Below are 25,689 nucleotides of genomic sequence, written 5' to 3'. Positions count from 1 at the left end.
GTCTATGTAACAGTTTGATCATAGCATTATAATTTGAACTGTACACAGTTGAAAAAGTGGGAATATTGCTCCCATTTTTATTAGTATGATTATCACCACAATTAGTCTCAAGTACCAAACTGTTCCTAGATCTTGTATCCGCTCATTTAGCTGCCTGTCTAACATCCATTTTTTATATCCTCTCCTAGAAAGTCTATCCCTAATTCTTTTTCTTTCCCGACCATACACAGTAGCATTGGAACATGTCCTCTTCGCACGTATAAATTCCCTTAATGAGAGATTGCGTATTACATGCGGAGGATGACAACTATCTGAGGCCAGGACTTCCCTGCCATGTGGGATGTACCACAGGCACTGTTTTGGTGCTCTGGTCTCCCATTCAGGCCTGGCCACTGGGTCTGTTGCTTAGCACAGATGTTGTTCCCAGCATCTTGCTCAGGCTACTTTTAAATGTGTGGTTACTGCTGGCTCTCCAGCTAAAGTCTATGGTAACCAGTGGTATACAGAGTCAGCCTTAGTCTATGTCCAGAAATCAACTTACTGAACATGTCCATGATGTGGTGCCTTGTCATTGGTGCTTGGATGCTTTCTGCTCTGGTGATGTGACAGCCCTGGATTGGCCAACTGGCGATGCCCTGTCCAACTGGGCATGAGTTTTGGGGTGGAGCCTGGTGCAGCAAAGCATGCAGGCGTGCTAGCATCATTTGTGTTTGGTGTATGTGTGGGTGGATATGCTACTGTTCTGTTTGTATGGTTTGTGTGTTTAGCACAGTAGCTGCTGCCAGTGGGATGACAGTGATCTGTGTCAGCATGTGTTCAGGGCTGGTCTTGTGCCATTAGAATTCCTGCACCTCCGGAGAGGAGATTGTCTGTGTGAGTTCAGGGCTGGCATTAAGCCATTAGGATTCCGGCTCCTCCGGAGAGGAGGTTTGCTGCGTGTTCTCGCTGACTGGGAGTTTTTGTTATCTGTTTCCATCCAGTGTGTATGCTATCCCAAGGATAAAATCCCAGAAATAGAATGGAAGCCAATGTCATAAATGCAAAGTGCAACAAACTTTATTAAATCATTATTTAAAACAATTTTCTTAAAAATCTCTTTTTTATATCCACAATGGAGACACACATGCAAATAGACTGCAGGGTGCAGATCAGGTATCACATGCCATTTATATATCCACAACCTCTAATATACATAGGGGTAGAATGACCATTCAAATGGATCAATAGACGTAATAGTACATGTTACCACTGAAGACCAGTCCAGGATTGACAAATTCGTATATATACTGTCAGATCAACATCTCTCCTAACAAGGGTTTCTACACCCAATACCTGGTACATATGGACTGAACCAGAGGTGGAAACAAGAAAAGTGCTTAGTGCTATATATTTGCAAAATGGATAATAATTTATGTCCACCACAAGATGAGTTCTGGAGCTGGTTGTTTTAAAAAAATCACATGGAAAAAATAAATAATGATAAAGGTCCTAGGCAGCGGCCACAGATCAGTCAATAGTACTCAGAATATGCTAGTGCATTAAAGGCTTACCAAGAAGCCATACCCCAAGTCTAGTACATAAAACTAACAAGGAAATGGAGGCAATACATAACCTGCACGTGCAGTTCTGAGCCCCAACGCTTTGTTTTGCGTTAGCTTCTTCCGGGGGAACTGTATTTTTCTATGGCTTTTGGAAGCGTCATATATATAGGCCAGTTTCATGCTATATGACTCTATCCCAAGGATAAACAGTCATACTCAGAATTCCTTTAAGTTGCAAACATTTTTATTTTCAAAACACCAAAATTAAATGATTCACCGCAGTTGAGACAATAATGTACTCCAATGGTATAAGGTAACGTTTCGACCCACTGGGTCTTTATCAAACCTTACTCATAGTAGAAAGGCAAGGAGAGGATATATTTCATGAGAGATGCTGGAGTCCCATTAGGGGCTACTTGTATGCTACATCTGGAGACTTCTTTTCTACAGTGTGTATGCTATACTCCCCTGTGGGGTTAACAGGGTATTGCACCACAGAGCAAGTTCAACCCACCTTTTTTTTGCAGTGGTATAAGTGGGGTATTGCACACTTCCTATTTCCCATGTACCCCTCGGTGGTTAGCTGAGCTGGTACTTGCCTTCCCTGTACCCCTCGGTGGTTAGCTGAGCTGGTACTTGCCTTCCCTGTACCCCTTGGTGGTTAGCTGAGCTGGTATTTACTGTCCCTGTACCCCTCAGTGGTTAGCTGAGCTAGTACTTACCTTCCCTGTACCCCTCGGTGGTTAGCTGAGCTGGTACTTGCTGTCCCTGTACTCCTCGGTGGTTAGCTGAGCTGATACTTGCTGTCCCTGTACCCCTCGGTGGTTAGCTGAGCTGGTACTTACCTTCCCTGTACCCCTCGGTGGTTAGCTGAGCAGGTACTTACCTTCCCTGTACCCCTCGGTGGTTAGCTGAGCTGGTACTTACTGTCCCTGTACCTCTCAGTGGTTAGCTGAGTTGGCATTCCTCTCCCTGTGCATCTCTGAGTAGTATCTGGGTTTGGTTTTCTGAGTTCCATTCCCAATGAGTGGAGTTAACTCTGTGTGTTTAAGGAGGGACGTTCGCTAGTTTCTTTATCAGTCATTGTTCACACTAGCAACAGTTATTCATCTCTGCACAGTGGACCCCGGGTTGCGATTGCACTTTAGAATTTATTTTAATTTAGTGCAATCCGCCAACCCTAACAATTGGTGTCCAAGTCAGGCTTAAAAGGCCTTGAGTAATGATCACAGGAAAGGAAAGCTGCCTTTGGATAAAAGAAGGGAGCAGGGGCCAGTGCTGTAATTGGGATAGGTGCACAATACTGGGCTTCAAGGAGAGTTTTTTCTTCTTCACAATATATTGCAACACCGCCATAAAAGAAAATAAACTATCAAAAAATTGCACGTCCATGGCCCTTATGAGGTTTAAAATTAAAGTATAAAGTGAAAAAAATTAATTACATAAAAAATATAAAAAGTCAGAAAAAAAAATGCATATTCAGTTTTGCTGTGTCCATAAAAGTTAAAATCAAAGTATAAAATGTTTTAATATGTTCAGTAAAAAGTATAAAATTGCTTAACCCATATTGCAAATGCATATTTTTGTGGATTTTCTGATTTTTTTGGTCACTGCAAAAATTACAGCTCACCATAGAAAAATAAACAAGCCCTTCTACAGTTCCTTGAACGGAAGCTTGAAAAAAAATTAATGGGTGTCAGAAAATGGCGATACAAACTACATTTATATTTTTCACAAAGTTCATAATTTTTTTAAGCCACCAAAATAATAAAACGCTACACAAGTTTGGTATTGCTGTGATTATAGTGACCTGGAGATTCATGTTGCCTGTTAGTTGAAACAAAATGTGTTAACGTGTTTTTCATTTTTCCTAGGGAAAACTTTGTGGACTATGTGGAAACTATGATGGAAATGCAAACAATGATTTTACAACTCGTAACAATGCAATTGTTGGAAATGTACTAGAATTTGGAAACAGTTGGAAGCAAGCCCCAACCTGTCCTGATGCCAAAATCCACAGGGATCCTTGTTCATTAAACCCATATAGGATATCGTGGGCACAGAAACAGTGCAGTATCATAAACAGTGAAGTCTTCTCAGCTTGTCATCCACATGTATGTATAATAAATCTAAAAAGAATAGCCTTCTTCTACCACACACCTCCTGATTGAATATGAAGCAAGATTGGTATCTCCAAGTCGGTTTATGAAGTTTTTTGTAACTTTAGGTTGACTCCATCAGGTACTATGATGCATGTGTGAGTGATTCATGCGCTTGTAATACTGGAGGAGATTGTGAGTGTTTCTGTACTGCAGTTGCTGCCTACGCACAGGCTTGTGGAGAATTTGGGATATGTATCTCCTGGAGAACTCCAACTATCTGCCGTGAGTAAATCATATATATTTTAATAATAATTTAGCTTATTTTTGGAGATGAGCGGATCGGGGAAAATTCAAGTTTGACTCTTTGTGCATTTTTTTCCTGGAAAATTTGATTTCTGGAGAAGCTATTCTTGGCAAATTTAATATCCATTATTCTGTTTTGTGATCTCCCCATACCCACAGCATAAAAAAACATAATCTCTAAAAAAAAGAAAATTTAAAAATTCACAGCTCATTTTATGGGTTCCTCGACTCCTCACCGTCACCCCTCTGGACTACATTGTATCTTCTGATCCCCCACTGCTCGTCCTGCAATCTCTGGGAGTATCACACTCAGTGAGCACTTCTGGCACATCTGGCTTTCATGGGGCACCATTATGGCTTGTCCTACTGTGAGCACCCTCCGAACCATCCTTGGAATACCAGCACAAGAGGCAGGGAATGAAAAGATGCAATGATGACTGGACAGATGGCGTTGAGTAGCGAAGGAGGTGGAGAGGTGAACGCTGAAGTGAGTGCAAGAATTTTTTAAATATTTCTTTTAACATATTGATGGTCCTTTAAGGTTAAGAAAAATGTCAGTCAGTTTGCTTAATCCATAAAGAAGTGCTTTACACAATAAGATGGATTTTGATGAATGCGGATTTTTGTAAAATTTGAGTAAAATTCAATTCCACCAATTCCACTCAAATGTATTCCCTCATTTCTACGTACTATTTTAACCAGTCTCCTGACAAAACCCAAATTACCAGACAATCTGAACAGCAAATTTGCCTTTGCTCTTTGTAAACAGCTCTCTTCTGTGACTACTACAATGAAGAAAATGGTTGCGAGTGGCACTATAAAGCTTGTGGTGTTCCCTGCATGAAAACTTGTAGAAATCGAAATGGAACATGCAATTATCAGATAAGAGGACTGGAAGGTAAATGTGCTGTGGCCCTGTTAATAGATGTATTTTTACATTACTTACCATACCTTTCTGTGGAGATTTTGGGTAAGATAAAAGTATAATCTTTTTGTACTATTGTCATTTTCTACAGGATGTTACCCTACATGTCCTCCTGAACATCCTTATTTCGATGAAGATGAAATGAAGTGTGTTGCAATATGTGGTTGTTTTGATGAGGACAGAAAACACTACAAGCTGGGAGCAAATGTTCCAAGTCATAAAAACTGCTATGTTTGGTATTTTTTTTTTCATTATAAACACTTAAAAATGTATAAGGTTATGTGCACACGCTGCGGGTTAAATGCTGCACACTTGTGCAGCATCCAACCCCCAGCGGCGAGATGTTACAGCATAGTGGATGGAATTTCTAGAATTGAAATGCACAGACTTGCCACACATCTCCTGACCCAAGCGTGAAAGCTTCATAGAAATAAATGAGGCTTTCATTCTCGGGTCAAAAGCTGTGCAGTCAACTTGTGCATTGCAATTCGACATCCGACCAGTTATCAAAGACATCTGAAAGAGCAGTTAGAATTATGGCTTAATCTCTTACCTTTGCATCAGTAATTGATTTTGTTTTCTTCTCCATCTTTACAAAGCTATGATTTGTAGGCTTGTTTTTTTGCAGGTGAGGTTTTAGGTTTTACTTTTTTTATTTTATGCTCATTTTTTATGCCCACCCAGGGGGCTTGAACCTGTAATCACTTGATTGCTTTTACAATATACTGCAATACTTCACTTATTGCGTTTTACGAATCTCCTTATGACAACAATGGAAGACACTGATGGCATGAAAGGCCTACCATCTGCTATGATAACTCATCTTTCTCTGGTGATTACACAATGGGGGATACCAGTTGGTGGCACTGCAGCTAGAGCGTTAAACAGTCATGGTCAGAGTGAGCTGCAATGGTGGTTACAGGCAGATGTCAGCTGTAAGACAAAGCTATTTATGCAGGGCCAGTTTTAGGCAAAATGGAGCCCTAGGCAAAAGTTTAAAATGGGACCCCAAATACTAACATATTGCACATCACACAGAAGCATTTCTGTTGTATTTACAAGTGCTGAGTTCAGGCTGCTAAACGAGTGTGATTGACAATATTGAAGTTGTTCGCTTGTTTCCCGGCCTCTTTACACCAACTGAAAAAGAATGAAGGGAACAGAACAATCACTACTAGATCAATCTGTCTCCATACAGTGTCATGTTAACAGCAGCACATCTACAGTTTACACCGGCAATGTGCTGCTGAGAACAATGATTTTTGTTCCCGCATAAACAATCAAATGACTTGATGAATATGCAGCATTTTGCTTGTTTAGTATAATACACCCCATAGTCCTCCACATAGTATAATGTGCACCAAAGCCCTCCAAATTGTAAAATGCACACCCCATAGTCCTCCATATAACATAATATGCCCCATAGTCCTCCATATAGTATAATACACTCCCCATTGTCCTCCACATAGTATAATGTGCACCAAAGTCCTCCATATTGTAAGATGCACACCCCATAGCCCTCCATATAATATAATGTGCCCCATAGTTTTCCATATAGTATAGTACACTCCCCATAGCCCTCCATATAGTAAAATACACACCCCATAGTCCTCCATATAGTATAATAGACTCCCTATAGTCCTCCATATATTAAAATACACTCCTCAGTCCTCCATATAGTATTATACACTACCCATAGTCCTCCATATAGTATGATACACTCCTCATAGTTCTCCATACATTAAAATACACTCATCAGTAGGGTTGAGCGATACCGTCCGATACTTGAAAGTATCGGTATCGGAAAGTATCGGCCGATAACGGCAAAGTATCGGATCTAATCCGATACCGATACCCGATACCAATACAAGTGAATGGGACACAAGTATCGGACGGTAAATCAGCCCTTTCTGTCCTTCTATATGGGGTTCTGGAGGGGGGGGAGAGTGTGGGCGGTGCGTGGGCGGAGACTGCGTGTCTCTGTGCGGGCGGGGTCTGTTCGGATCTCATTCTATGCGGCCGGCGCTGTATGCCCAGGCTTGATGCGGCGTGCCGGGGCTTGATGCGGCGTGGGAGGGCTCTGCGGCGTGCTGGGGGGGTCTATGCGGCGTGAGGGGGTCTAAGCGGCGTGCTGGGGCGTCTATGCGGCGTGCTGGGGGATCTATGCGGCGTGAGGCGCTCTCTGCGGCGTTCTGGGGCGTCTATGCGGCGTGCTGGGGGGTCTATGCGGCGTGCTGGGGGGGTCTATGCGGCGTGCTGGGGGGTCTATGCGGCGTGCGGGGGTCTCAGCGGCGTGCGGGGGTCTCTGCGGCGTGCTGGGGGGTCTCTGCGGCGTGGGGGGGGGTCTCTGCGGCATGGGGGGGGTCTCTGCGGCGTGCGGGGGTCTCAGTGCGGGCATCGTCCGATGGGACTACAAGTCCCATCGGGCTATGCCTGCTACACTGACAGTGATTGACACATTAGCCAATGATGGGACAGTAGTAGTCCCATCATCCGGCTAATGTGTTGAATGAAAAAAAAAAAAAAATACTCCATACATTCATTCTACATACATACATACATATAGACATACAGTACATTCATACATGACATACATTACATTAAACATAGATTACATACTCACCATTACTTGTCATTTTGATCCCCGAAGCCAGTGTCATCTATAAAAAATGTGAAAAAAACAAACAACCAATATATTCCCTGTCCGCAGAAATCCACGAGTGTCCCACGACGATCTCCCGTGGAGAGCAGCAGCATCAAATAATGCGACCGCTCTCTAGGGGCTCAGAAACACAATGACGGGAGGAAGGTATCCTTCCGCCACTGTATTCCTCCGCCGCTGTAAAAAAAAAGTCCCTAGTCTCACTTTATGGCATTGCTGTATGAGACATTTTCCCATGCAGCAATTATATAAAGTGACACTTTGAACTCAGGTAACCTCAGTGATGCACTGCAGGAGCCATTGTCTCCTGTCAGTGTGTCACTGAGGGTCCTATAGAGCAGTGACGTCACCCGATGTCACTGTTCTATAGGGGAGATCGTCGTGGGACACTCGTTATTAATTGGACTACGGCGGACAGGTAGTATGCGGTTTATTATTTTACGTTTTTTGCAGGCGCTGAAGTATGGTAAGTATGTTGAAATGAAGAATATTAAAATACTTTTTCCTAATGTGTGCGTGTTTTATTAACCCTTTTCTTACTATTGGATTAATAATGGAGAGGCGTCTTATTGACGCCTCTCCATTATTAACCCGGCTTAATGTCACCTTACGATAGCAAGGTGACATTAACCCCTTATTACCCCATATCCCACCGCTACACGGGAGTGGGAAGAGAGGGGCTAAGTGCCGGAATTGGCGCATCTTACGGATGCGCCATTTCCGGGGCGGCTGCGGACTGGTATTTGTAGCTGGGGAGGGGCCAATATCCATGGCCCCTCTCTAGGCTATGAATATCAGCCCGCAGCTGTCTGCGTAGCCTTTCTGGCTATAAAATATAGGGGGACCCCACGTCATTTTTTTGGGGGGTCCCCCTATTTTAATAGCCAGTAAAGGCTACGCAGACAGCTGCTAGCTGATATTCATAGCAGGCTACAAATATTGGCCCCCGGCCGTCGGCTTTCCCCCTCTGGCGCAGAAAATTGCGCGGGAGCCCACGCCGTTTTTTTCCATTTTTTTTTTTTTTAAATTCAACGCTCATAAAGGCCTCTTTCACCCTTGCGTCAGTACGGGTCCGTCGCTATGCGTCGAGCCGACGTACCGACGCACGTTGTGAAATTTGTACACGACGTGGGCAGCGGATGCAGTTTTTCAACGCATCCACTGCCCATTCTGAAGTGCGGGGAGGAGGGGGCAGAGTTTCTGCTGCGCATGCGCAGTAGAAAATGGCAGACGCGACGGACAAAAAAAACGTTCACTTGAACGTTTTTTCGTGCCGACGGTCCGCCAAAACTCGACGGATCCGTTGCAGAACGGACGTGACGTGTGGCCATTCGTCGCGATCCGTCGCTAATACAAGTCTATGGGGAAAAAAAATGCATCCTGCGAGCACATTTGCAGGATCAGTTTTTTTCCGCCAGATCCGTTTTTTCAGTCGGATCCGTTGTTTTCCGCCAGATCTGTTTTTTTCCACCGGATCCGTTTTTTTCCGCCAGATCCGGTTTTTTTTACATTGGATCCGTTTTTTTCTGCCAGATCTGTTTTTTTCCACCGGATCCGTTTTTTTCCACCAGATCCGTTTTTTTTCCGCCGGATCCGTTTTTTCCTGCCGGATCCATTTTTTTCCGCCAGATCCGTTTTTTCTCATAGAGTTGTAATAGCGCCGGATTGCGCCTGATGGCCACACATTTCATCCGTTTTTTGCAGGATTCGTTAAAAAAACTGTTTCCGCCGGACGAAAAACTCATAGGAACGTTTTTTGTCTGTTATTTTTCATGCATGTTTCCATTCAAATCATGCACATTTTCCTTTTATTTATTTTCCAAAAATCTCATCAAAACCTGCATCAAAACTGCATGAAAAACCGCACCAAAAACCTGCATCAAAAACAGCATCAAAAACCGCACCAAAAACCTGCAGCAAAAACAGCACCAAAAACTGCAACAAAAACCGCACCAAAAACCTGCAGCAAAAAAGCACCAAAAACTGCATCAAAAACCGCATCAAAAACTGCACCAAAAACTGCATCAAAAACCGCATCAAAAAGCTGGAGCAAAAAAAGCACCAAAAACTGCATCAAATACTGCACCAAAAACTGCATCAAAAACCGCACCAAAAACCTGCAGCAAAAACTGCATCAAAAACCGCATCAAAACTGCACCAGTTTTTTATGCAGGTTTTGACGCAGTTTTTGGTGCAGTTTTTGATGCGGTTTTTGATGCAGTTTTTGGTGCTGTTTTTGATGTAGCTTTTTGATGCGGTTTTTGATGCAGTTTTTGGTGCTTTTTTGCTGCATGTTTTTGGTGCGGTTTTTGATGTAGTTTTTGGTTCAGTTTTTGCTGCAGTTTTTGGTGCTTTTTTTGCTGCAGGTTTTTGATGCCGTTTTTGATGCAGTTTTTGGTGCTTTTTTGCTGCAGGTTTTTGGTGCAGTTTTTGATGCGGTTTTTGATGCAGTTTTTGGTGCTGTTTTTGATGTAGCTTTTTGATGCGGTTTTTGATGCAGTTTTTGGTGCTTTTTTTGCTGCAGGTTTTTGGTGCGGTTTTTTATGCAGTTTTTGGTGCTGTTTTTGATGTAGCTTTTTGATGCGGTTTTTGATGCAGTTTTTGGTGCTTTTTTTGCTGCAGGTTTTTGGTGCTTTTTTTGCTGCAGGTTTTTGATGCCGTTTTTGATGCAGTTTTTGGTGCTTTTTTGCTGCAGGTTTTTGATGCAGTTTTTGGTGCAGTATTTGATGCAGTTTTTGGTGCTTTTTTGATGCAGGTTTTTGATGCAGTTTTTGGTGCAGTATTTGATGCAGTTTTTGGTGCTTTTTTTGCTGCAGTTTTTTTATGCAGTTTTTGGTGCAGTTTTTGATGCGGTTTTTGATGCAGTTTTTGGTGCTGTTTTTGATGTAGCTTTTTGATGCGGTTTTTGATGCAGTTTTTGGTGCTTTTTTTGCTGCAGGTTTTTGGTGCTGTTTTTGGTGCGGTTTTTGATGGAGTTTTTGGTGCTTTTTTGCTGCAGGTTTTTGGTGCGGTTTTTGATGCAGTTTTTGGTGCTGTTTTTGATGTAGCTTTTTGATGCGGTTTTTGATGCAGTTTTTGGTGCTTTTTTTGCTGCAGGTTTTTGGTGCTGTTTTTGATGCAGTTTTTGGTGCGGTTTTTGATGCAGTTTTTGATGCAGTTTTTGGTGCTTTTTTGCTGCAGGTTTTTGGTGCGGTTTTTGATGCAGTTTTTGGTGCAGTTTTTGATGCAGTTTTTGATGCAGTTTTTGGTGCCTTTTGCTGCAGGTTTTTCGTGCGGTTTTTGATGCAGTTTTTGATGCAGTTTTTGGTGCTGTTTTTGATGTAGCTTTTTGATAAGGTTTTTGATGCAGTTTTTGGTGCTTTTTTTGCTGCAGGTTTTTGGTGCGGTTTTTGATGCAGTTTTTGATGCAGTTTTTGATGCGGTTTTTGATGCAGTTTTTGGTGCTTTTTGCTGCAGGTTTTTGGTGCGGTTTTTGATGCAGTTTTGGTGCAGCAAAAAAGCACCAAAAACTGCATCAAAAACCGCATCAAAAACTGCACCAAAAACTACATCAAAAACCGCACCAAAAACCTGCAGCAAAAAGCACCAAAAACTGCATCAAAAACCGCATCAAAAACTGCACCAAAAACTGCATCAAAAACCGCACCAAAAACCTGCATCAAAAAAAGCACCAAAAACTGTATCAAAAACTGAACCAAAAACTACATCAAAAACCGCACCAAAAACATGCAGCAAAAAAGCACCAAAAACTGCATCAAAAAACGCATGTTTTTGGTGCGGTTTTTGATGTAGTTTTTGGTTCTGTTTTTGATGCAGTTTTTGGTGCTTTTTTTGATGCAGGTTTTTGGTGCGGTTTTTGATGCAGTTTTTGGTGCAGTTTTTGATGCGGTTTTTGATGCAGTTTTTGGTGCTTTTTGCTGCAGGCTTTTGGTGCGGCTTTTGGTGCAGTTTTTGATGCGGTTTTTGATGCAGTTTTTGGTGCTTTTTTGCTGCATGTTTTTGGTGCGGTTTTTTATGTAGTTTTTGGTTCAGTTTTTGATGCAGTTTTTGGTGCTTTTTTTGCTGCAGGTTTTTGGTGCGGTTTTTGATGCTGTTTTTGATGCAGGTTTTTGGTGCGGTTTTTCATGCAGTTTAGTTTTGATGCAGGTTTTGATGAGGTTTTTGGAAAATAAATAAACGGAAAATGTGCATGATTTGAATGGAAACATGCATGAAAAATAACGGACAAAAAACGTTCCTATGAGTTTTCCGTCCGGCGGAAAGTTTTTTTTTACGAATCCTGCAAAAAACGGATGAAATGTGTGGCCATCAGGCGCAATCCGGCGCTATTACAACTCTATGAGAAAAAATGGATCTGGCGGAAAAAAATGGATCCGGCAGGAAAAAACGGATCCGGCGGAAAAAAACCGGATCTGGTGGAAAAAAACGGATCCGGTGGAAAAAAACAGATCTGGCAGAAAAAAACGGATCCAATGTAAAAAACCGGATCTGGTGGAAAAAAACTGATCCGGTGGAAAAAAACATCTGGCGGAAAAAAACGGATCCTGCAAATGTGCTCGCAGGATGCGTGTTTTTCCCCATAGACTTGTATTAGCGACGGATCGCGACGAATGGCCACACGTCGCGTCCGTTCTGCAACGGATCTGTCGAGTTTTGGCGGACCGTCGGCACGAAAAAACGTTCAAGTGAACGTTTTTTTGTCCGTCGCGTCTGCCATTTTCTACCGCGCATGCGCAGCAGAAACTCTGCCCCCTCCTCCCCGCACTTCAGAATGGGCAGTGGATGCGTTGAAAAACTGCATCCGCTGCCCACGTCGTGTACAAATTTCACAACGTGCGTCGTTACGTCGGCTCGACGCATAGCGACGGACCCGTACTGACGCAAGGGTGAAAGAGGCCTTTATGAGCGTTGAATTTAAAAAAAAAAAAAATGGAAAAAAACGGCGTGGGCTCCCGTGCAATTTTCTGCGCCAGAGGGGGAAAGCCGACGGCCGGGGGCCAATATTTGTAGCCTGCTATGAATATCAGCTCGCAGCTGTCTGCGTAGCCTTTACTGGCTATTAAAATAGGGGGACCCCCCAAAAAAATGAAGTGGGGTCCCCCTATATTTTATAGCCAGAAAGGCTACGCAGACAGCTGCGGGCTGATATTCATAGCCTAGAGAGGGGCCATGGATATTGGCCCCTCCCCAGCTACAAATACCAGTCCGCAGCCGCCCCGGAAATGGCGCATCCGTAAGATGCGCCAATTCCGGCACTTAGCCCCTCTCTTCCCACTCCCGTGTAGCGGTGGGATATGGGGTAATAAGGGGTTAATGTCACCTTGCTATCGTAAGGTGACATTAAGCCGGGTTAATAATGGAGAGGCGTCAATAAGACGCCTCTCCATTATTAATCCAATAGTAAGAAAAGGGTTAATAAAACACGCACACATTAGGAAAAAGTATTTTAATATTCTTCATTTCACCATACTTACCATACTTCAGCGCCTGCAAAAAACGTAAAATAATAAACCGCATACTACCTGTCCGCCGTAGTCCAATTAATAACGAGTGTCCCACGACGATCTCCCCTATAGAACAGTGACATCGGGTGACGTCACTGCTCTATAGGACCCTCAGTGACACACTGACAGGAGACAATGGCTCCTGCAGTGCATCACTGAGGTTACCTGAGTTCAAAGTGTCACTTTATATAATTGCTGCATGGGAAAATGTCTCATACAGCAATGCCATAAAGTGAGACTAGGGACTTTTTTTTTTACAGCGGCAGAGGAATACAGTGGCGGAAGGATACCTTCCTCCCGTCATTGTGTTTCTGAGCCCCTAGAGAGCGGTCGCATTATTTGATGCTGCTGCTCTCCACGGGAGATCGTCGTGGGACACTCGTGGATTTCTGCGGACAGGGAGTATATTGGTTGTTTGTTTTTTTCACATTTTTTATAGATGACACTGGCTTCGGGGATCAAAATGACAAGTAATGGTGAGTATGTAATCTATGTTTAATGTAATGTATGTCATGTATGAATGTACTGTATGTCTATATGTATGTATGTATGTAGAATGTATGTATGGAGTATTTTTTTTTTTTTCATTCAACACATTAGCCGGATGATGGGACTACTACTGTCCCATCATTGGCTAATGTGTCAATCACTGTCAGTGTAGCATATGTCCTCCATATAGTATAATACACTCCTCATAGTCCTCCATATATTAAAATACACTGCTCAGTCCTCCATATAGTATAATACACTCCTCATAGTCATCCATGTAGTACAATTCACTTCTCATAGTATAATGTTAGGGCTAGCGGAATGCACCAAATAATTAGGAAGATGGTATAAGGTGCGTTCGCAGCCCGGGGTCCACCGTGCAGAGATGGAACCTGCTGCTGAGTAATGATGGACTATATGGAGGTATAATGTGGATACACACACGGGTTAGCTTCACCCGATATGAAGGAAGCGAACCCTGTTGCATCACAGGGCCGCAGTACCGCACAAAGAGCGCAAGCAGAGCGTCACAGAACTCTATCCCAAGACTCAGGGAAAGAGTTCCTCTAGACCTCTTGCGCTCGACACCGCTACTGGGGTGTCAGTGTAAACAGAAACAATAATTAAATGCACAAGAGTGCATACAGTGCCGCTCTGGCGGACGCCACTAACCACCCAGACTTGGGTCAGGAAAGCGCTCTATTAGTGCACGGCGCCGTACTGGCGGTCACTGCAATAGGACGCAGTATCGTGTGTTAGGTGCAGATAGCACAGTTGGGTGCTAGATAGCAAGCATCCACCATTTGCGAGCAGTCAACAACACTAGGAAGGGGGATGATTAATGAGCAAATTTCACACATCTACACACACACGTCTTCAAGTATACACTAGCACATGGCCGAGCGGCCATGCAAACCTTTTATAGCAGCAGTGCTACGGGACCTTCCAGATGGTCAAATAGGAGCTTCAACAGGACCTGAGCATTTGACCCCCGACCTCCAATGGGAGGTCGTCCTGTGGGCATGCTCAGTATGGGAAAAGCAGGACTTAGTCCCAGAAAGACCTGCTCACTGCTTATCAGTGCTGGCTACAAAGGCAGAGCCTGGAAGGGCAGCAGTAACCAGTCGCACAGTATCAGCTTGAGCCAGACGCTGGGACTGATGCCAACTGCGGCTGGAGAAGAATGGGAGATGGCAGCGGAGATGGTTCGAGATTCCCCCTGTGAAGAGGCGGGAACTTGACACCTAACAGTATTATGCACCCCATAATTCTTCATATAGTATAATGTATTCCTCATAGTCCTCGATACAGTATAATGCAGCCCACATATAGTATAATGCTGCCACCCCACACAGTATAATGCAGCCACCTCACAGAATATAACGTAGCCCCCTGAGTATAATGCAGCCCATACAATATAATGAGACCCCCATAGAGTATAATGCAGCCGTTCCATAGACTATATGGTAGCCCCCTCACAGAGTATAATGCAGCCCCCCATAGAATATAATGTAGCACCTCCATATATAGTATAATTGTTGCCCTCTCAGAGTAAAAACATCCTAAAAAGAGGAATCACAGCCATGGAATCAGGGTAGCGGTCCTTAGAAAAATGTTGAAAATAGCAATATGCCTAAATTATCCCTAGTAGGCCCTGGGATCTGATGGCCTACCTGACAGCGGAGGTTGGCACCCTAAAATTGAGATGTGGCGCCCAAGCTCCACGACGGCTATCCCTTCAATCCCTAGGCTTTCGCTTTAATCTATCATTAAAATCACAAAACAACAATGGACTACAGATCAAGGTTGCCCAGATCTGGAGGGCAGTTTTAGGCCACCAGCTGCCATGGCCCTTTGTCAGCACCCTGCAATCCTATTGTGGGGTGTAATGGGAGCATTGATTCACCATTGACTGCAGCATCTAAAGTGTCAAAGATGTGGTAAGTTATGTCTTATCCTAGGTATTAAAGTGATAAGCAGCAAAGTAACAATATTTTTTCATCTTAGATAACCCTTTTTAAATTTCTAATCAAGATGAGCATATAAATGTAAAGCAGATCAAATTTCAGTTGAATAGTTAAGAAATTCACTAAACATGGCAAATTCCAAAAAGATGCAAATTAGTTTGTGTGAATTTCCTAAAATGGCCGAACATTCTAGTGGATTGCATCTGCTAGAGATGGATCACATGACCTCAGGCATGGCTGGATGGGATTTTGCATAACATCACATGGTATAGCTCAGCCAATCTGGAGGGATTAGTTCAGCCTATATAAAAGCAGAAGCAGAAAATGCAACAGACATTTTGTAGTGAATCTGGATAGTGAGAGAACATTGCAGTTAATAGCTTAACTATAGAGATGGGGAGGAAAAAGCATAAACCACTAAATAATATTATGTGAGGAAAAGAGAATACAGGTTTAAATGATAGGAAGAGAGAGACAAGAGAGTCAGAGTGTCATACACATCTTTTCAATTGGAGAGTTTGAAGTAGTTTTGATTTGCAGTAAATCAGTTCACTGCAAATCAAATTTCCAGTCAACATTCAGCACATCTGGTGAATTTCAAATTAAAAAGATTTGTTAATTTCAAATAGTAATTAAACTGTTTTTTATACTTTCACTTCTTCTAAATGTCCAATGAAAAACTGTTAACATATCTCTCTCCACAGTAACTGTACTATGGAAGGCATAATTTGCATTTATAATGTTAATGGTAAGTTTGCAGAATATAAAGTTAAATAATTATTTTGATAAACAGGCTGACTGAAGCTAGCGCAGAATATCGATCTGGCTAATAGAGAGGATGCTACGAAAAAGTATTTGCTGCATTTTAGACGTCACATTTTCTAGCCTATTGCCAAACCTAATAGACCAAAACAGCATAAAAATGTAAATGCATAACAAACTTTATTAGCTATAGGCTGCATTTCTAGGTTTTATAGGCTATATGAAAAAAATAACGGCCCCTTAAAAGGGAATGTTCCAACAGAAAATTACCTATTAATTAGAGATGTTTTCCGGGATATATTTTTATCTCATCAAATATAAAACATAAAATAACAAGCACAGCTGTAACCCTTCCCAGCTCCAGGTCGTCTGATGTGGCTCGTGCCTTTGATTTAAGAAGCAATTCTCCCATCCAATTTTTTATCTTCTTAGTATATTGCAATTATCATATAATATAGCACTGTGCACTTACAATTGCTCATTTTGACCTTTCTACCCAGTTATTTCTTCTCTTTTCTATTAGGTCTTTGATACCACATGATTAAAAACAGACTAGCTGAATTCTTCAGAATTCAGTAGAGAAATAAAACACACAGTTTTTTTATTTTATTTATCAGTACCCAAATCCGACCAATATATAAAGGGTCGGAGTGGATAGACTGCACAAATAGCACGGTGGAGAAGACAAAATATTTTTTTTTAAATACCTTAATATAGGTTAATTTTTAATATTGTTCGTCCACCCCAGTTAGTAAATTTGATTAATATTGTGAACTCTTATTTGGAGCATATAAGTTCTGATATCTAATATCATCCCCTGTAGACATTCACTGTAAATCCACGTTCACACGTTCAGTATTTGGTCAGTATTTTAAATCAGAATTTGTAAGCTAGAACAAGGAGTGGGTGATAAATACAGAAGTGGTGGCGTGTTTCTATTAGGCCGGAATCCAAGAAGTATAATATCTCCTTGCGGAAAGTGACATGCTAAGCTTGTCAAGATGAGGAGCCGCAATGCTCCTCTGGGAAATATGCAAGTTGTCTCTTCAGAGAGGAAGAGGACTATAACTCTAGTGCCACCTATTGGAAGTAGCAATCCTAACAGGCGCCTCTCACTCAGTCAAACCAGATCTCCACTTTGCACTGACAAGGGGCAGTACCCCCAAAACACAGTGTCTGCAAATTGAGATTCTAGTTTGGCTTTTATGCTAAGTCATGTGACAAGGCTCATTAAAGGGTCGACATTGACTGTTAAAATTGCTACTTCCAATAGATGGCACTAGAGTTCTAGTCCTCTTCCTCTCTGAAGAGACAATTTGCATATTAGGCCGGAGTCACAATTGCAACTGCAATGCAAGAAACTCGCCTCAATTCTCAGCCATCGTCGATTGGACCGTAGCACTCAGCTGCATAGAAATACATGCAGCTACACACTCCGGTCCCGAGTGCCGGTGGCAGTGCTGGGTATTGAGGTGAGAGACTAGCGCCAGTTTCTCGCATTGCAGTTGCAAGTGTGACCGCGGCCTTATACTTTTCCTCTGATTGTTCTATTCCTGGTTTTGATTTATAAATACTGATGTAAAATACTGACCAAATACTGAACGTGTGAAAGTGACCTAACAAAGATCAATGGGGAAGGCTGAAGCAACAGAGCTGAAATGGCAATATATTCATCAGATGAGTCCTTCGTTATTTTATACCTCCTTCATACTCTCCTACCAGCACAACCATGACCCAAACTTTTCTATCTCAAGTTTTGCAAATAAGTTAAATGCTTTAATCTTTTTCAGCAATTTTTTTCTTAAAAATATTTTTCATCTGAATAGATTGTATTTAATTGTAGAATGCACATGTACCTACAATGGTCATACCTACAAATACAATGAAATTGTATACCACACTACTAGCGTCAAAGGAGAATGTGTCACTGGTATATGCAAAGATAATGGAACCATCATTGAAGTGGTCTACACCTGTCCCACTACTACACAAACCACACATACAGGTGAGACTTTTTTGTAATAATAATAATAATAATAATAATAATAATAATACATTATTGCTTGCAGGGACAACTTATGGGTGTCCTCTGCTATCACTATTTATGCAGAACGCTCTAATAGCACTGTAAATGGGAACTGTTTGATTCTTGTTAGTAAAGGCACTTTAACTGATCAGGGATCAATGCATGTGGCCACTCTACAAAGCCCAATATAACCAATGATACCACAACACATATAGTGATCAGATACTGTACCTGCTTTACAAATACTATGTGAAATATTGCCATGTGGAATACTGCAGATTTAATAATGCTTTCAAAAGGATTTTCCACTCCAGTTATAAACTAGCGAGATAGTCTAATCAGCGGAACCTTAAGGCCGGCATCACACTAGGCGTAAGACAATACGGTCCGTTTTTTATGTTTTTTAATAAAGACACAGGGTGTTGTAATATTTTATTAGACTCTTAATCCACCTGAAGACCCTTGTCACCTGAAACAAAGTTAAAAAAAAACAATATTCCATACCTTCTGTCGTTCTGTCCCACGTTGTAAATCCATCTGAAAGGGTTAACTAATTTTACAAGCAGAAGCCTGTTAATGCAGCCGCCCCTGCCTGTAAAAACCCGGGGAATGAATGGAAAGCAGGGTGACCTGTAGTTACCTTGAGTTGCGGTGACGCGTTCTCCGCTGGATGTCCTCATGAACTGGAGCCTGGGAAAAGTTCCCACGCTCGAGTTCATATGAGGACATCCAGCAGAGGGCACCTCACCGCAACTCAAGGTAACCACAGGACATTCCCCTGCATTTCATTCATTCCCCGGGGTTTTACACACAGGAGCACAATTGCATTAGCAAAGCTCCTGGGTGTAAAATGATTTAACCCCTTCAGATGGATTTACTTCGTGGGACTTGACCTGAGCGACGGAAGGTATGAGATATTGTTGATTTTTTATTTTTCCTTTTTAACAGAACGAGGGTCTTCTGGTGGATTAAGGGTCTAATAAAATATTACAACACCCTGTGTCTTTATTTCATTAAAGGACTTTGTAATAATGTGTGTGTGTTTTCTTACTATTGTATTGATAATGGATAGGTGTCAGAATTGACGCCTCTCCATTATTAATCTGGCTTAGGCTACTTTCACACTAGCGTTAACTGCAATCCGTCACAATGCGTCGTTTTGCAGAAAAAACGCATCCTGCAAAAGTGCTTGCAGGATGCGTTTTTTGGCCATAGACTAACATTAACGATGCATTGCGACGGTGTGCCACACGTCGCATCCGTCGTGCGACGGATGCGTCGTGTTGTGGCGGACCGTCGGGAGCAAAAAACGTTGCTTGCAACGTTTTTTGCTCCGTCGGAAACGTCTTTTCCGACCGCGCATGCGCGGCTGGAACTCCGCCCCCACCTCCCCGCACCTCACAATGGGGCAGCGGATGCGCTGAAGATCTGCATCCACTGCACCCGTTGTGCAGCGCTAACAACACTAGCGTCGGCCCGATGCACTGCGACGGGCCGAGTACGATGCTAGTGTGAAAGTAGCCTTAATGTCACCTTACAATGGCAAGGTGACATTAACCCTTCATTACCCCATATCCCACCACTACATGGGAGTGGGAAAATAGTGGCCAAGTGCCAGAATAGGCGCATCTTACAGATGTGCCTTTTCTGGGGTGGCTGGGGGCAGATGTTTTTAGCCACGGGGGCCAATAACCATGGACCCTCTCTAGGCTATTAATATCTGCCCTCAGTCACTGGCTTTACCACTTTGGCGGAGAAAATTGCGTGGGAGCCCACGCTAATTTTTTCCGCAATTTAACCCTTTATTTTACAAGCTACAGCTCCAAAATTTTGCACATACACTCTACTAACATTAGTAGTGCGGAATATGCAAAAAAAAAAGGGATATTAGATGGTTTACTGTATGTAAACCATGTCTCATATCCTGTCGGTAGAGTTGAGCGACCTTCATTTTTTTAAGATCGAGTCGGGTTTTGAGAAACCCGATTTTGTCCAGAGTCGAGTCGAGTGCAGTCGGCCGATTATCGCTAAAAGTCGGGGATCGACCGAAACACGAAACCCAATGCAAGTCAATGGGGAAGCATAGTCGGCAGTGAGTGGAGGCCAGGAAAACACCTACAGTGCCCATTTTAATGCCAAAAACATCCATTCTTGTTTCTGAAGCTTGTCAATCTTAATTAACTTTATAATAATAGTTGGGCATTGGAAATTGGGGGTCATTTGGCAAAAGTTGTGGGGGGTAGGGCTCGTTCAAGGTTTTAGTGGGCCCAGGAAACGTGAACTACGTCACGGCAGTGGAGCAGTGAGAGGTAAGTATGTAAAGTTTGCAAGTGCTGTGATCCTAAGCAAGCAGCCAGGGCCCACTCGTTGGCACTGGCACTGGCACAGGGCCCCTCAAAGTACGGCGGTGTGTTTGCATGGCGGGGGCGCCTCCCACCAGCAGCGACACTTTTGCGTACTCTGAGGGGCCCTGTGCCAGTGACGTCGCCAACGAGTATGCCCCCCCCACCTGATGAAGGAACCTGCACTTTCATCTGCACCTTCCTCTTTGTCCCTGTGTAAGGTGGTATAACATGCGGGAAGGGGAACCTTACTTTCAGCAGGGTCAGATTCTGGCTGTGTAGAGTATAAGGGGAATGTAGTGGTCTAGGTCAATGTACCAGCAGACTCATCTAGCAGTGGCTGGGCAATGGGCAGGATGAGGAGGAAACAGATATAGGGCCAAAGAATAAAGTAGGCTAAATGCAGTTCAAAATTGGTAACAGGACTAAACAGGCGGCATTGCTTTGTTCAGTGGAGTAGCAAACCCAAGAGCAGCAGACACTGTTTCAAGGGCCTAACCACACTAGTAGGCCAAATGCAGTTTAATATCTGATAGTATAGGGCAAAAGCCAGAATGTGGAAGCTCAGCTTTGTTCAGTTGAGGACAACACCAGGGAGGGGCAGACACCTTTAGTAGGCCGCAACAGCCAATTTTTTAAAAAAACAGCAGTTAATAAGAGGCAGAAGGTAGAAGCTCAGCTTTATTCAGTTGAGGACAACACCAGGCAGGGACAGACCCCTTTAGTAGGCTGGAACAGCCAATTGCATTTTTAAAAATGGTAATTTGGAACAGAAGGTTGAAGCTCAGCTTTATTCAGTTGAGGACAACACCAGGCAGGGGCAGACAGACACCTTTAGAAGGACGGAACAGCCAATTTTTTTAAAAACAGCAGTTAATCAGAGCCAGAAGGTAGAAGCTCAGCTTTATTCAGTTGAGGACAACTTGAATTAGGGACTGCAGACAGACTTTGCAGGCTGTCCCCTGTGTGGACCATGCATCCAATACATTAACCCATTGAGCCACAAAGGACACGTAACCTTCCGTGGCCAGGCCTACAGGTCCATGTGTCTGTTGTCAGGTATACCTTTGGACTGACAAATTGACAGAATGCAAGGACAATGCGGTCTTTATCATGCAGGTGGAGGGGTGGGATGGCTTTTCTCGCAAAAGAATTGTCAACTGGGTAGCTCATAGCGTGGTATATCGTAGTTCATCCTGGCTTTATTAATATTAAATTAAATAAAAAAATAGGCTCTAGGCACTTTATAATTGGTTCCAGGGGAACACGGGCAGCAGTGGTCTGGTCAGTGGAGGCCTAGTGGAAGGAGGGACCGCAGACAGGCTTCTAAGGCCTAACATAAAAAAATGGGCTGGCTGTAGGCACTTTATTATTGGTTCCAGGGGTACACGGGCAGCAGTGGTCTGGTCAGTGGAGGCCTAGTGGAAGGAGGGACCGCAGACAGGCTTCAAAGGCCTAACATAATAAAATGGGCTGGCTGTAGGCACTTTATTATTGGTTCCAGGGGTACACGGGCAACAGTGGTCTGGTCAGTGGAGGCCTAGTGGAAGGAGGGACCGCAGACAGGCTTCAAAGGCCTAACATAATAAAATGGGCTGGCTGTAGGCACTTTATTATTGGTTCCAGGGGTACACGGGCAGCAGTGGTCTGGTCAGTGGAGGCCTAGTGGAAGGAGGGACCGCAGACAGGCTTCAAAGGCCTAACATAAAAAAATGGGCTGGCTGTAGGCACTTTATTATTGGTTCCAGGGGTACACGGGCAACAGTGGTCTGGTCAGTGGAGGCCTAGTGGAAGGAGGGACCGCAGACAGGCTTCAAAGGCCTAACATAATAAAATGGGCTGGCTGTAGGCACTTTATTATTGGTTCCAGGGGTACACGGGCAGCAGTGGTCTGGTCAGTGGAGGCCTAGTGGAAGGAGGGACCGCAGACAGGCTTCAAAGGCCTAACATAATAAAATGGGCTGGCTGTAGGCACTTTATTATTGGTTCCAGGGGTACACGGGCAGCAGTGGTCTGGTCAGTGGAGGCCTAGTGGAAGGAGGGACCGCAGATAGGCTTCAAAGGTCTAACATAAAAAAATGGGCTGGCTGTAGGCACTTTATTATTGGTTCCAGGGGTACACGGGCAACAGTGGTCTGGTCAGTGGAGGCCTAGTGGAAGGAGGGACCGCAGACAGGCTTCAAAGGCCTAACATAATAAAATGGGCTGGCTGTAGGCACTTTATTATTGGTTCCAGGGGTACACGGGCAGCAGTGGTCTGGTCAGTGGAGGCCTAGTGGAAGGAGGGACCGCAGACAGGCTTCAAAGGCCTAACATAAAAAAATGGGCTGGCTGTAGGCACTTTATTATTGGTTCCAGGGGTACACGGGCAGCAGTGGTCTGGTCAGTGGAGGCCTAGTGGAAGGAGGGACCGCAGACAGGCTTCAAAGGCCTAACATAATAAAATGGGCTGGCTGTAGGCACTTTATTATTGGTTCCAGGGGTACACGGGCAGCAGTGGTCTGGTCAGTGGAGGCCTAGTGGAAGGAGGGACCGCAGACAGGCTTCAAAGGCCTAACATAAAAAAATGGGCTGGCTGTAGGCACTTTATTATTGGTTCCAGGGGTACACGGGCTACAGTGGTCTGGTCAGTGGAGGCCTAGTGGAAGGAGGGACCGCAGACAGGCTTCAAAGGCCTAACATAATAAAATGGGCTGGCTGTAGGCACTTTATTATTGGTTCCAGGGGTACACGGGCAGCAGTGGTCTGGTCAGTGGAGGCCTAGTGGAAGGAGGGACCGCAGACAGGCTTCAAAGGCCTAACATAATAAAATGGGCTGGCTGTAGGCACTTTATTATTGGTTCCAGGGGTACACGGGCAACAGTGGTCTGGTCAGTGGAGGCCGATTGTAATGAGTGTCTGCCAGTTAGTAGTCCAAAACAACAACTAAATGTGAATGTCTCGCATTAAAACAAAACAAAAACACTAAAGGGTGCAATCATTAGGTTCAGGGGTGGGATCCTCTGCGTTGTTTCAGACCTACTAATTTTGCGCAAAGTATTTACTGTGGTAAATAGAGGACACTGCCCCTGACTATGTTAAGTACCATCATACATGTCAACACAATGGTATTGTCAGTGGCAGGTATGGAAGGATGTCAGCGCATAGACTTAACATTGGTGGAAGTGTGAGAGATAACTGTGGAAGTGGTAGAGCAATGTTTGACCTGGGGGTGGGTGAACTCTCTTGTGGCCGGCGGTACAGGCCCAAGGCCCCTCATGTTACAACAGTGTGTCTGACGTTGGGTGCGCACCACCACCGCCAGAGACACTTTATTGTACTATGAGGAACCCAGTAGCAATGCCGTCGACCAAAAGCGAGTAAACTCACCTCTTCAGACAAACAGCAGTCTCACGGGTGCTTGCGCCAAGTCGCGATACCACGGCCCCGTGTGGGGAGTTTGGCCATTTAGGGAGGTGTAAACATGTCGTATGCTGGACAATCAGCTGCAGCAAATTAGACATTAGAAAAGTAATTCACAGTAGTCCACTCCACAGGCAAGAGCTTTTCATTGGAAAGCTAGGTGTCGGCCGGGCAAGGTGGGGCAAAAGATTTCGAAATCCAGTTGTGGTTCATTTTAATGAATGTTAGATCGTCAACATTTTGGGTAGCCAGACGAGTCCTTTTTTCGGTTAATATTGAACCTGCAGCACTGAATACTCTTTCTGATAGGACACTTGCTGCCGGGCAAGCAAGCTCCTGCAATGCATATTCTGCCAATTCTGGCCAGGTGTCTAATTTTGATGCCCAGTAATCAAATGGGAATGACGGTTGAGGGAGAACATCGATAAGGGATGAAAAATAGTTAGTAACCATACTGGACAAATGTTGTCTCCTGTCACTTTCAATTGATGCAGCAGTACCTGTCCTGTCTGCGGTCATAGCAAAATCACTCCACAACCTGGTCAGAAAACCCCTCTGTCCAACGCCACTTCTGATCTGTGCACCCCTAACACTCCTAGTCTGCTGCCCCCTGGAGCTCGTGTGAGAACGATCACGTGCGCTGTGTGCTGGGAATGCCTGAAGCAAACGGTCAACAAGAGTTGATTGTTTGGTTGCTAATATTAGTTCCAAGTTCTCATGTGGCATAATATTTTGCAATTTGCCTTTATAGCGTGGATCAAGGAGGCAGGCCAACCAGTAATCGTCATCGTTCATCATTTTCGTAATGCGTGTGTCCCTTTTTAGGATACGTAAGGCATAATCCGCCATGTGGGCCAAAGTTCCAGTTGTCAAATCTCCGGTTGTGATTGGGTGAGGGGCAGTTGCAGGCAAATCTACGTCACTTGTGTCCCTCAAAAAACCAGAACCCGGCCTTGACACGCAACCAATTTCCAGTGCCCCCGGGAAAGGTTCCGCATTAAAAATATACTCATCCCCATCATCCTCCTCGTCCTCCACCTCCTCTTCGCCCGCTACCTCGTCCTGTACACTGCCCTGACCAGACAATGGCTGACTGTCATCAAGGCTTTCCTCTTCCTCTGGTGCAGACGCCTGCTCCTTTATGTGTGTCAAACTTTGCATCAGCAGACGCATTAGGGGGATGCTCATGCTTATTACGGCGTTGTCTGCACTAACCAGCCGTGTGCATTCCTCAAAACACTGAAGGACTTGACACATGTCTTGTATCTTCGACCACTGCACACCTGACAACTCCATGTCTGCCATCCTACTGCCTGCCAGTGTATGTGTATCCTCCCACAAAAACATAACAGCCCGCCTCTGTTGGCACAGTCTCTGAAGCATGTGCAGTGTTGAGTTCCACCTTGTTGCAACGTCTATGATTAGGCGATGCTGGGGAAGGTTCAAAGACCGCTGATAGTTCTGCATACGGCTGGCGTGTACAGGCGAACGTCGGATATGTGAGCAAAGTCCACGCACTTTGAGGAGCAGGTCGGAGAACCCAGGATAAGTTTTCAATAAGCACTGCACCACCAGGTTTAAGGTGTGAGCCAGGCAAGGAATGTGTTTCAGTTGGGAAAGGGAGATGGCAGCCATGAAATTCCTTCCGTTATCACTAACTACCT

At 44.0% G+C, this 25,689-nt stretch overlaps 1 protein-coding gene across 1 annotated transcript in view; it reads left to right on the top strand.

Moving 5' to 3' along the window:
• Window positions 1–25,689, top strand: part of LOC143803852 (mucin-5AC-like) — a 394,146-nt gene that overhangs the window by 341,228 nt on the left and 27,229 nt on the right. The window contains exons 25-30 of the mRNA XM_077281617.1: window positions 3,416–3,655; window positions 3,769–3,925; window positions 4,716–4,844; window positions 4,963–5,107; window positions 16,198–16,241; window positions 18,099–18,260. Of these exons, the coding sequence (XP_077137732.1) occupies window positions 3,416–3,655; window positions 3,769–3,925; window positions 4,716–4,844; window positions 4,963–5,107; window positions 16,198–16,241; window positions 18,099–18,260 (877 nt within the window). The remainder of the gene's footprint in view (window positions 1–3,415; window positions 3,656–3,768; window positions 3,926–4,715; window positions 4,845–4,962; window positions 5,108–16,197; window positions 16,242–18,098; window positions 18,261–25,689) is intronic.

The sequence above is a fragment of the Ranitomeya variabilis genome, chromosome 2, assembly GCF_051348905.1.
Source record: "Ranitomeya variabilis isolate aRanVar5 chromosome 2, aRanVar5.hap1, whole genome shotgun sequence".
Taxonomy (NCBI): Eukaryota; Metazoa; Chordata; class Amphibia; order Anura; family Dendrobatidae; genus Ranitomeya; species Ranitomeya variabilis.
The sequence above is the reverse complement of the archived record's forward strand: the minus strand, read 5'-3'. Positions and strand labels throughout refer to the sequence as shown.